General features: G+C 45.9%; 1 protein-coding gene across 6 annotated transcripts in view; it reads left to right on the top strand.

Moving 5' to 3' along the window:
* EEF2K (eukaryotic elongation factor 2 kinase) overlaps window positions 1–12,601 on the top strand; it is a 46,448-nt gene that overhangs the window by 21,712 nt on the left and 12,135 nt on the right. For all 6 annotated transcript variants that reach the window (XM_028705564.2, XM_028705559.2, XM_077918606.1 and 3 more), the window contains 10 exons: window positions 2,421–2,481; window positions 4,025–4,062; window positions 4,364–4,535; window positions 5,771–5,920; window positions 7,038–7,170; window positions 7,556–7,683; window positions 8,556–8,757; window positions 9,871–9,929; window positions 11,653–11,730; window positions 12,524–12,586. In XM_028705564.2, coding sequence (XP_028561397.2) covers window positions 2,421–2,481; window positions 4,025–4,062; window positions 4,364–4,535; window positions 5,771–5,920; window positions 7,038–7,170; window positions 7,556–7,683; window positions 8,556–8,757; window positions 9,871–9,929; window positions 11,653–11,730; window positions 12,524–12,586 — 1,084 coding nt within the window. The remainder of the gene's footprint in view (window positions 1–2,420; window positions 2,482–4,024; window positions 4,063–4,363; window positions 4,536–5,770; window positions 5,921–7,037; window positions 7,171–7,555; window positions 7,684–8,555; window positions 8,758–9,870; window positions 9,930–11,652; window positions 11,731–12,523; window positions 12,587–12,601) is intronic.

Below are 12,601 nucleotides of genomic sequence, written 5' to 3'. Positions count from 1 at the left end.
AGCCGCCCCACTTCGGAAAGCTGTTCCGAAGCGGGGCGGGGGGGCGGGGACATCTGCCCCAGCCGCCCCACTTCGGAAAGCTGTTCCGAAGCGGGGAGGGGGGGCGGGGACACCTGCCCCAGCCGCCCCACTTCGGAAAGCTGTTCCGAAGCGGGGCGGGGGGGGCGGGGACACCTGCCCCAGCCGCCCCACTTCGGAAAGCTGTTCCGAAGCGGGGAGGGGGGGCGGGGACATCTGCCCCAGCCGCCCCACTTCGGAAAGCTGTTCCGAAGTGGGGAGGGGGGGGCGGGGACATCTGCCCCAGCCGCCCCACTTTGGAAAGCTGTTCCGAAGCGGGGAGGGGGGGCGGGGACACATGCCCCAGCCGCCCCACTTCGGAAAGCTGTTCCGAAGCGGGGAGGGGGGGCGGGGACATCTGCCCCAGCCGCCCCACTTCGGAAAGCTGTTCCGAAGCGGGGAGGGGGGGCGGGGACATCTGCCCCAGCCGCCCCACTTTGGAAAGCTGTTCCGAAGTGGGGAGGGGGGGCGGGGACACCTTCTGAAGGCGGGCGGGGGGCGAAAGTCTTTGTCCCCCCTGCCTGCCTTCCCAGGGGCTTTTAAATCGCCTCGGAGAGCGGAGAAGTCCTCCGCTGTCCCGGGGTTTTTTAAAATGCTGGGGGTGGGAAGAAAAGCCCTTGTTCCCGCCCCCCCAGGCTTCAGAAGAGGTCCGGGGACAGACTGTCCCCGGACCTGGTCTGAAGGCGGTTTCCCTAGGAACGCATTAATTGATTTTCAATGCATTCCTATGGGAAACCGTGCATCGCAAGACGAAAAAACCGCAAGACGAAGAGACTTGCGGAACGAATTAATTTCGTCTTGCGAGGCACCACTGTACTTCTACTTTGACCCCTACCTCCAGAAAGTTATCTTCCAAAGTGTATATGTATATATTAATACGTAAACACGCATAACTCCCTTGGGTGGGGTACACAGATAATATCCCAATAGGCCAAATGACTTGGTAGGAAGTGAAATAGCAGTTTTGCTAGGCAGCCTGCCAAGGAAAAATTGCTGCCCCTGTCCTTAAAACAGTGGCATGTGGCTGTACCTAAGGGCATGTCTGAATTATTTCCCCCTTGTATACTTCGTCCCATTTTCATTTGTCCCTCTTTGTTTCTGTACTGCTCTCTGCTTATTCACACTAGCAGGCCAGCCGCCAGCAGACAGCACTCTCAGGGAATTGCTAGGACTCCAAGCACTAGGCTAACCCACGACTGACTCATGTCTTTAGCATTTTTCTCTCTCCCAGACCTTCCAGTCAGCTTTGTTTGGGAGACGTGAGACAAGAGCAGGGACATTTCTCTTCCACTATCTGTGGGTTTCCCAAGAAGTGTCTGGTTGGACACTGTAGAAAGTAGGATATTGGATTCTGTCAGCCATCAAGCTGACCCATGAGGGCTCTTCTTGTGTTCTTAATTTTTGTTGACTACTGTAATTCGCTCTACGTGGGGCTGCCCCTGAAACTGTCCCACAAACTCCAGCAGGTGCAGAATGCTGCAGCGAGGTTCCTCATGGGGTCCCTGCTATGGGAGCATATTCACCCTGTGCTTTACCAGTTGCACTGGCTCCCGGTGGAGTATAGGGTCATGTTCAAGGTGCTGGTCTTGACCTTTAAAGCCCTTTGTGGCTTAGGGCCCTCGTATCTATGGGACCGCCTCTCCTGGTATGCCCCACAGAGGACCTTAAGGTCCATGAATAACCATAGTTTAGAGGTCCTGGGTCCTAAGGAAGTCAGACTATCCTCCACCAGGGCCAGGGCCTTTTCAGTGATGGCTCCAACCTGGTGGAATGCTCTGACCCCTGAGACTAGGGCCCTTCAGGATTTAACCTCCTTCCGTCAGGCCTTTAAGACAGAGCTATTCCGCCTGACCTTTAATTTGAATTCAGCCTGATCTTTTATTTCCCTTCCCTCCCCCTCCTCTTTTATGAAGATTACCCACTCTGAGACCCCACAGCTAATTCTCCACTGACCTCCTCGCTGGCCCAAGTAGGACCAATTCAGCCAGCTAGCCCTGGGGATTATCTAATTGATTTTTGATTTTTGATTTTTATTGTTATTCATGTTTTTATACCCTATTTTATGCTGCTTTTATAATTAAGTGTTTTAAAGTGTTTTAAATTTGTTGTTAGCGACCCTAGCTCGGTTTTTGAACCGGGAAGGGCGGGGTATAAATAAAAATTTATTATTATTATTATTATTATTATTAATTTCCCACAATGCCCCTGATGTAGCATCACACTGGGGCACTGTGGGAAATTCAGAAGTGAAAAGCAGACCCTCTCCATTTAAAGCCTGGCAGTGTGGGTAAAACAAATAATAGTTTCTTTTTCTTCCTTGGTGATTTTTAACTATCAGACCCATGTTGTTTCTTACTTGGCAGATACAATGCTGTTACTGGAGAGTGGGTCGAGGATGAGGTTCTGATCAAAATGGCTTCACAGGTGAGAACTTTGCGAATTCTTGGCTTCCGGTCCCACCTGCCTTAATGGAGGCAGCCCCACGACGGCGGGGGATTGTCGGCAAGTTTATTTATGGCATTTTAAAAGTCCCGCTCTTCTTCCAGGATGCATATTAGCCCCCCCTGCTTTATCATCAAATCAGCCCTGCAAGGTTAGATTAGGTGAAGAGTTAGTGATTGGCCCAAGGTTACCTGGTGAGCATTACGGCTGAGTGAAGACACGTGCCTGAGTCTCCCCTACTCCTTTTCTAGCCATTTAACCTCCACAGTGTTGTGTAATGGTTAGAGTGTTGGACTAGGATCAGGGAGACCCAGGTTCGAATTCCCTCTTGGCCATATGGAGCTTGGGCCAGTCACTATCTCTTAGCCTAACCAGTCACTATCTCTTAGCCTAACTTACCTCACAGGGTTGTGAGGATAACATGGGAAGGAAGAGAAATGTGTATACCGCTTTGAGCTCCTTGGAGGAAAAGTGTGGAATAAATCCAATAAATAAATAAATGGGAGTTTGTACTGAGCCTGTTGTTGCTTCAGACTGCTGCATTCTGAAAATACTTTTCCACAGAAAACACTGGGTACTGATACACCCATTTATATTCAACAGGGAGTTTGCCCCTTTTGGGCTGGGGAGGGCAGTAGTCTCCTGTCTCTCACCTGCCGAGTCTATTTCCAAGTCTCAGTACTTGGCCTGCAAATTCCCTCTGGACCTTTATTGCTTGGAGTGAATCTGCACATTACCTGTTTTGACTGGGATGCTTAACCCTTCCCACACCAGCTAATTTTCTCAAGCAAATAAATGCCTTCCCATGATTTTTCCTCTCAGATCACCTTCCCATCTCAGAGCCCAGTTAAGGGTGAAAGTGAATTAATCGCATCTGGGAATTAGCATCTTGAAGGGGATACTTGCTGGGAAGAATTGGATAGGGGACACTCACTGCTTCCTTCCCACCAATTCTAGCTGGCAGCTCAACCTCCAAAGCAATTATAAAGCTTCTGCTTGTGAGCTATGATAAAAAATAAGTGTACCCCTTCTAGGGCTTAACTCACACTTAAGATAAAAGGCGCTATCTACATATTACAGAATGCTATGAAAAGAGGCCATTAACTCCCACTTTAGCTTTTTCTTGCCCTCCCAGTAAATTTAAAATACAGAAAAGTAACCTAGTTCAGGGGGGGTTTTCCGCTTGATGAGCCTGTTTTCACATCGTTTGATTTTTATATTGCTCTTTCATTATGGGCTGGGCTGTTCTTTACTGTTGCAAATGGCTGCTCTGAGTAATATGAGTGCATTAGAAGGGCAGGAGTCAGGATATAAATATTTGAATACACATGTAAGGAAAACATGGACTTGGAGAGTGTATTTCCAGTACGGATGCTTTAGCGGTTGTGACAGTTCTCTGCATTCTCAAAAGGATGCCTGCAGCTCATAGGATTTTCTTTCAGTTACTGTGAGTACAGGCAGAATTTTTCAAATACAAATAACCTTTGGATGAGTAACGATTGATCATATTTATATTGATTTTCAGCCTTTTGGCCGTGGAGCAATGCGGGAATGCTTCAGAACGTAAGTGTATCTCTGCTTATAAATATTCTTGGGCTGTATTTTGCAGGATGGGAGATTGAGCCTAAAAGCCATGAAAAGAAAACAATCAGAGCCAGAGAGAGCAATGTGAGGCCACATTTGGCCCTAGATCTGAGATTTTGCATTCTTGCCCTACAGACTATGGGGTGAGAACCCGACAAATATAAGAATGTCACCTTATTGCAGAAATTATCCTGGCTCCCATGCTATCATGTTCTCAAAGAGCATTAAGTTCAATTTCCCCCCCCTATTCCTTGTTCTCTCTTGGTCTTTGGTCTTTCAGGAAAAAGTTATCTAATTTTTTACACACTCATAACTGGAAAGGTGCCTTTAACTATGTTGCCAAGAGATACATAGAAACCGTCAACAGGGATGTCTACTTTGAGGACGTGCGACTCCAAATGGAGGCCAAGCTGTGGGGAGAAGAGTATAATCGTCACAAGCCCCCCAAGCAGGTACCTTGTTCTAAGTCGGTGAGCAAAACACCACCCCCACCACTCAAGGGAGGCAAACAGTTCATTGAGTTTCTGAATTAATGCCGGTTAATTACGACGAATAAATCCATGACCATTTCACTGGCAGCTTAAAGTAAGTTGAATTCTGTGGCGATCACACACAGGGCCCCCGGACGTTTGACGGTCTGTTGACCCTGTGCCGCCACTGCGATTGCTTTTTCCGCTGCCACCACCCCGTATCTCACGGGGACACACGGAGTCCAGTCAGTTGTTAACATAAACAAATAATCAAGTTTATTTTTAGATGCAGGAACAAGCTTATGGTTTCAGTTAGTTTTTCTTGACAGTTTCTTCATCTTAGTTCCTAACAACTCCAAACTAATTATTCCATCTACCTATCTGACTCCACCTAACAATTCCTCTCACTCTCTCACAATACAACTCTACCAACCCACTTCCTATTCCTCCCTCTTCCTTCTTCAACACCCAAACCTCAACTCTCAACTCAACTAACCCAACTGACTCAACTGACTTTCAAAGCCTCCCACTCTAACTTTTATTCCCCCCTTGCATTCTCACTGGCCAATCACATCACACCTATTTTAACCCTTTCCTTATGACCCATCCGAGGAGGCAAACGCCACAAATTCCAAAAAAAGCATTCAGTGGAACTTGCTGTGATTTGTCTTACACAATGGAGTGTGTAACACGGGCAACGTTCCTGATGGACTGGGCGCAAAGAGTAATTTATAACTGGCTGCAATTTCCTCTGTTCTTTAAATAGAAACTTGAATTGTTTTTAAGTGAAGGCACTTAGCTGTGTGTCACGCCCTTCTGCCCAAATGCCATAAATCACACCAGCAATTCTACTCTGATTTCAGGAAACGGATCCTCAGCATTTACCTGCATACGTTTATTCTGGGAACTATAAGTCCCGTCAGGGGAAAAGGCAGGGTATAAATAAATACCGGTATATAATAATAATAATAATAATAATAGCAAGTTTGCCCCTCACAGAACTACAGTGCCCAACACCCACAACAAACTTCAGTTCCTACAATTCTTTGGGGGGGGGGGGAGTGTGCTTTGAATATGCTTTGGAAATATGGTGTGTATGCTGCAGCCCGTGTTCCTTTATAGCCTCCTTTTTTGGTCAGAGTTTACCATTTGACGGGAATTGTGTGGGGAGGGGCACCCTCACTGTTTCTTCTAAACTTCCTTGCTTCCTTCCTCAGGTGGACATAGTCCAGACCTGTATCATTGAAATGAAGAACAGACCTGGCAAGCCCCTGTTCCACCTGGAACATTACATCGAGGGCAAATACATCAAGTACAACTCAAACTCAGGATTTGTGCGAGACGACAACATCCGCCTCACCCCGCAGGTGAGACTTTCTTGGTAACTGGATTAGTTTTAGTGAGCTAGCTGTGGGCCTTTTCGGCCTGAGCTGGCTGTCATCAGAGGCAGTCCAGAAGCAGACGCCTGGCCCCAAGTGTCCAGGCAGGGGGTCAAGATTCGAGGCAGTGATTGGAAAAGTTGAGCAGCAGCTTAGGCCCTGTCCTCAAAAAAGAAGACCAATGTCACTCTGAGATAAGGGCTTTACAGGGACCAAAGGACAGGGATTGGCCCCACTGAGGTCACCTCACTGAGTGACCCGGCAAGCTGCTCCTGCAGTGTAGATGGCGCTCACACTTTTATGGCTATCCCTGCTTTGACTTCCTGTCTCTGAACTACAGACTATCTACATGAACACTCCCTGATGCTTGATAGGCCTGTTAGATGGGGCTCTGTGACATTGCTGCCCTTGTAATGTTTCTTTGCTGAGTTATTCTAGCTTGCCAATCTAATGCCCCTTAAGCTTTTATGGTTCGAGCTTTCAAGGTTCCGTTACTTTTTAGTTAGGAAAAGCGAAAGTAGAGAGAGAACATCTACACTGTAGGAGCAGCTTGCCGGGTCACTCAGTGAGGTGACCTCTGAATTCCTGCAGAGCCCCTCTATTCAGCATAGATTAGGTGTTCCCAAACAGAGGTCCACAGAAAAGCTTCATTCAGGTGGTTCACGGCGTGTCCGTGAATTTGTGGCTGAAGACAGGAAACAGCGCATCCATCCCTTGAAATATTCCTATTGGCTTCCAATTGCATTTTTATTGCTCCTTCTGTTTCCTGTATTGTATCTTACTGTATTTCAATTTGCATTCTGCAGAACCCAAATTGAAACACAGTAAAATGCAATGCGTGAGAAATAAACGAAGCGACGAAAATGCAATTACAAATCGCATGGCATCTAGCACAGAGCATTGCAATTGCTGCAGACAGGCAGAAAATCAGTAAGTGGTCCGTCAAGAACCTCCGCAATTCTCAAGTGGTTGGGGGGGGGTGTGCGTGTGTGGAAGTGGGAACTTTGAGAACGGCTGGGGTAGACAGTGCTGAACTAAATGGACCAGTTGGTCTGACTAGGTATAAGGCAGCTTCCTATGTTGCTAAGCTTACAATTTCCTGCAGGCTTTTAGCCATTTCACGTTTGAACGCTCGGGACACCAGCTGATTGTCGTTGACATCCAAGGAGTCGGAGATCTTTACACAGACCCTCAGATCCACACAGAGAGTGACACAGACTTTGGCGATGGCAACCTAGGTAAAACCTGGCCTGTCGTTTTTGTAGCCTTGGTAGTTCGTTAGTGAAGCGATTCATAGAATCATGGAATCGTAGATTTGGAAGGGACCCTGAGGGTCATCTAGTCCAACCCCGAAGTGCTGACGGGCTTTGGGGCCAATGCCGAGGCAAACTGCCCCTTACGTTGCAGCCATTGGTCAAGGAGCCCTAATAATGTGGCTCCTTGTGGCTTATTTCCCTTGAAATAAAATTCCATAACCCTGTTTAAACGTCCCATTATTCATGTGCAACATTTTGAAGTCCCAAGGTGCTTTGACAACAGTGAGAGATGCCTCAATGTTCTGCACAATTTCAGGGGGAGGATTTAGAACTTGGCGTGCTGAAATTCTTCTTTTGATACCCTCAGGTGTGCGAGGGATGGCCTTGTTCTTTCATTCTCATTCCTGCAACAAGATTTGCAAAAGCATGGGACTGACACCTTTTGACCTCTCCACCAAAGAGAAAGATGCCTTATTTCGAAGTAATAAATTGCTTGTAAGTGCTCCCTCTTCTATCACTAAACTGTGACCCATTTTTGCTATCATATCCAGGTCTGCTTCTACATCTAGACAGCTAAGCAGCATCTAATCACTGCTGTTCCATTTGAGCTGGAAATGGAGCGTATAAATTAAAATGATGGCTCTGGTTATTCAAGAAGCAGTTTTGTTGCCCCCCCCCCCCGCCTCTGCCATGGTCCTGGCTCTGCTGTTCGCATTGGAAGGAAAGCTCTCATTTCCACAAGTGGGGTCTTTCTTCCCAAAGCATATAGCACCCAAATGAGATTGGGTAGCCCTTTCTCCTTAAGGGGTAAAATTCCTCTTATTCCAGGCATAGAACTTGCTATTTGCTATTTTCTAATCCATTCTCACAATTTCTAATTGCATACATAAGGACACATCCACATCGTACGTGGCTTTCCCAAAATAATCCCCAACACTGTGGTTTGTTAAAGGTGCTGGGAATCCTAGCTCCGTGGGGAAGGAAATACAGTTCCCAGGATTCTTTGGGGGGGGGAGCCATGTGTTTTAAGTATATTGTGTGGATGTGACGCATCGAGTCTAGTTTGGGCCCTGGGTCTGTTTCAGATGTTTTCCTTCATTGTCTCCAGTCTACATCTTTGAAATAGTTGGTGAAGGCTGGGCGGCTCTTTATGACTGCATAACAGCAGCATTTCCCATGCTGACTGGGGCTGATGGGAGTTGTAGTCCACAATACCCAGAGGGCACCAAGTTGGAAAAGGCTGCATCGGGCCGCCATGCCTAGAACGTGTCACTGGGTGGTGGCTTGTCTCTTCAGATGTTGTGAAGAGAAAACGGGAACCTGATATCTGAGGCACTTCATGTGGAGTTTTGTTTTGTTTTGCCAAGGAAAATGCTCAGACCGTTCTGCGAGGCACAGAAGAAAAATGTGGCAGCAGCCGTGTCAGAACCGTCTCTGGCAGCCGGCCTCCTCTGCTTTTCCGTTTGTCCGAAAACTCTGGGGATGAGAGCATGAGCGATGTGGCCTTCGACTCATTGCCCTCTTCACCTTCTTCAGTGACACCCCACAGCCACAAAACCGAACATCTGCGTAAGTGGCGTATAGGGCTGTCGGACGATTCTGGCTCACTCTGCATTTAGGGATGGGGCTGCCCATTTTGGCCACCCCCAGACCATGCAAGGATCAGAACAAATGCATGTGGATTTCCCCCCTATATTCAACGAACCGATACATGCATGCGTTGCAAAAACGCAACTGTGCCTCCTTTATTTTTAAAACATTTTACAGCTGCTTGGAGCAGTTGGTAGCTTCAGTTTATTCACATGGTAAAACAATCTTATATAATGCTCCCAGGAAGCCAGTATATGTCTTAAATAAAGAGAAGGTTCTATATTTCATAGAATCATAGAACTGTAGAGTTCAAAGGGACCATAAGGGCCATCTAGTCCAAACCTGCAATGCAGGAATCTCTCTCTCTCTTTTAGACACCCTGCTGCTGATTTTCTCTCCCTTTTTAATTTGTATTTTATTATGTATTTCCAATTGTTCTGATTGTATTTATGTAACTTTTTTGTTTTTACCTTGTGCAGATAGCATTGATATTTGTGTTCGGTGTTGTAAACTGCAGGCTCTTCCACACTTCAGTTTGCCCTGCTGCTTCCCTGCAGAAACCCACAATTTAGTGCTGAATAAATGGCAAGCAGGTTTTCCACAGAAAATAGTTGGTTTTCTGAGGGTGAGCAGCGGGGCAAAGGCAGAACCGCCCAGCTCTGTGCTTTCTAAGCATGGGACAAGCAGAAGTGTGAATGGGCCCTGCTCTATGGTCTTTTGACAAATGGCAGTATATATATATATATTTAATTTTATTTCTAAAGTGCAGGGGAAGTGTATGTAGGAAAAGATGGCTGCCCTCAGTGTGCCTTTGGGGGCTGACATCTCCCCCCCCCCCCCGTACCAGATCCCTGGTAGCCTTATTCCAACACTGAATGAAAAAACAACACCACCACCAATGACTGCTCCTTTTGGTGGAGAGTTTAATTTGAGCCTAAACAGGCTTTGTGCAGATCCCCTTTTCCATCGGTGATGCACAGCGCAGGTTGGCAATCAGTTGTACCTTGGTCCTGTTTTAGGTCTAGTTGTTCTGGCCCTGAGGCGTTTTGTGACTATTGCCATTGAGTTAATGCATAACATTTTGCCCCCTAGACTGGCCGGTATTCAATGAAGTGGATAACTTGGTTCATGATGGCCTTGACAATCAACGGGTAAGTGCCAAAGTAGATGTGATTGTGGCAGTTGTGTGTGTGTGTGTGTGTGTGTGTGTGTGTGTGTGTTTGTGTTTAAGTGTGGAACGTCACATAGACACCTTGTGGGCCTCTATGAGACCAGGATGCTGGTCTAGATAGGCTTTTGACCTGATCTAGCCGGGCTGCTCTGATGTTCTTAAGAGCTGCCCCAGCCACACAGAAAGAGTGAGATAGGAATCTGATTTTAAAAGCAAAGAGGCGTGTACCTGAGGAGTGCAGTATCCTCATCTCACCTTTCATTTTGTCCCCCCAGCCCCTCTCCCCAAGTGCTTTTCTTCCAACCAGAGCTACTCTTTCTGTGGCAAGGATCGCTATCCTTTTTTGGGCCCGTGGCCACACATGCAAACTGGATAAACTGTTGTGTGCATCATTTGCATGCTTCCAACACGCACTCATGCCCTGCAGCCATGCACACACATGCAGACTCATCTCCCATCACGATTTATGCTTGAAAAAGTGTTTTTGCTACTCTCCCCCCAGTCCTAATTTACTGCCAGAGGGTGGGTAGAAATGTCTTCCTGAAGCATGCAGCTGGTGAGGCAAGATAATAATCTTTATAATCCATATATAATTCAGCATATAATCCATATATAATTCCTGCATGCCCTAGGGACAACCTCAGAGAACACATGTGAACTCACAAGCCCCACAGTGGTGACCCCTTTTCAATGTGATGTCATCAATTCTCATGTATTTAAACATGGATGTTGGTTTGCCATGTCCAGTTTGAGCCCAACATTCCATGTAGAGGGACTGTATAAAGCTTTATCTGATTCAATTTAAATATGAGCGCAAAGACATTGTACTCCATACAGTGTTTAGGCTTTTAAAAGTATTTATTTATTTATTTATTTATTTATTTATTTATTTATTTTAGTTTTGTGTGGCTGATTTCAGTTTCAAAACGTAATAAAAACAGAAAACAAATATAACGTAAGACCCTCACTCTTGTTCCATGCAATTGTAAAATGCCACAAAACTCTCCTATTCAGAAAGGAGAAGGATGTTGAAGAATTTCAGAAAAAGTAAGAAAAGGAGCGGAGATTGCTCATGTTCGCATATTTAGCTCGTGTCCAGAAAGGAAATCAATACGGCGAATATGATCGGTATTTGCTGCTGCCGTTGCTTTCAGCCAGCAAATGATATTAATTTATTATGCCTCCCTTGCATTGGGTTTCCTTTGCACTGAAATGAGCGGGGTGGTATAACATAATTACATAAATTATGAAAGTTATTTTGCCACAACAAACAGTGAGGCTGACCTGTAGGGGTACGGAAACTGTTGCATGTAACGAATACAGTATGGAATGGAAAATAAAGCCATCTTGCATCCCTGCTCTAGAGCAGATGTCGTATCTCTGGTGGGCATTCATTTCAGTATAGACTTAGCAATCTATAGTATAGACAAGCAGGGATCTTTATTACCTGCTGCTGCTTCTACACACACACACACGCTCCCAGTCATCTTGATTTTCCATCATTGTGCCACTAGTTCCGTGAGCTAGTTAGGAATAATCTTTTCATGTCTAGATTGTTGTGTTGAGAAAACAAGGTGCAAAGCTGCTATATGACTGTCCTGGAAGGAAATAGCTGTATTTATAAAGCAGGAGTATTTGTACTGCCTTTGCACACTGAGAGTTCAGAGAAAGTACTGGCATTGTATCCTGTTTTTTCTCCGTAGGACTCTGAAAATGGAGGTGACAGTGGATACCCCAGCGAAAAGAGGAGTGAACAAGAAGACATGGATCACCGAGAAAAAGTAATGCCTTCTCCCTCCAGAGTGAATAAGCCTTCCCCTTGCCCCCCTCATCCTGTTTTGTATTATATAACCCATATAAAAATTTGCTGCTTGTTTTTCATTCTGTGAATTTGAATTGTGAGCAGAAGCTCACAGCAGGCAACTGGGAGGGTATCAAGCTGTAATTTAAGGGCACTGTGACTTGTAGGTCTGGAAAAGGTAAACTGAAGTTCCCAGGCTTCTTTGTGGGAAGTCAAGTGTGTTTAAATGCATAGTGTGAATGCAGCCTACATGAAAGAAACGCCATGTTGTGACAGGTGCCTGTCTCCTGTATCCACCTCTCTTTTTCCTGACCTTAACATCAGAGGAAAGAGGACAGGAGGAGTGTGGCAAAAATGAGGGGGCAGACTTCTCTGCTCACCTATGGGCAACTGCTAGTCACCCCCAGGTGAGGTAGGAAGGGACACACTTCATGTCTCTTCCAGCTATTGTTGCAAGAACCAGTGCTTTCCCCCCTAGAAAAATAGGTTGATACCATGAAGTTGTTACAGTAAGTGCCCCACTTTTTAACAACAAAAAAGAGGTGCCAGTACTTTGTACCCTTGAGTAACCCCTGAAAAAAGCACTGATAAGAACTAACATCATTTTTACTCATTTTCTGCTCCACTATTTGAAATATTTAACTTTACTCATATTGAAATGAATGCATCACTCCAAAATCTTGGGAAAGGGGATTGTTTCCTAACACTGCAAAGGTTCTTAGCAAAATGTGAGTCATATTCTGCACCTTTCTTTTCTTTTAACAATAATGTAGGGGCATTCCAATTGCAACCGGAGACATGAACCTGACGAAGACAGTTTGGGCAGCTCTGCACGGGTAAGTAAAACATAA

Source organism: Podarcis muralis, chromosome 14, assembly GCF_964188315.1.
Source record: "Podarcis muralis chromosome 14, rPodMur119.hap1.1, whole genome shotgun sequence".
Lineage (NCBI taxonomy): Eukaryota > Metazoa > Chordata > Lepidosauria > Squamata > Lacertidae > Podarcis > Podarcis muralis.
The sequence above is the reverse complement of the archived record's forward strand: the minus strand, read 5'-3'. Positions and strand labels throughout refer to the sequence as shown.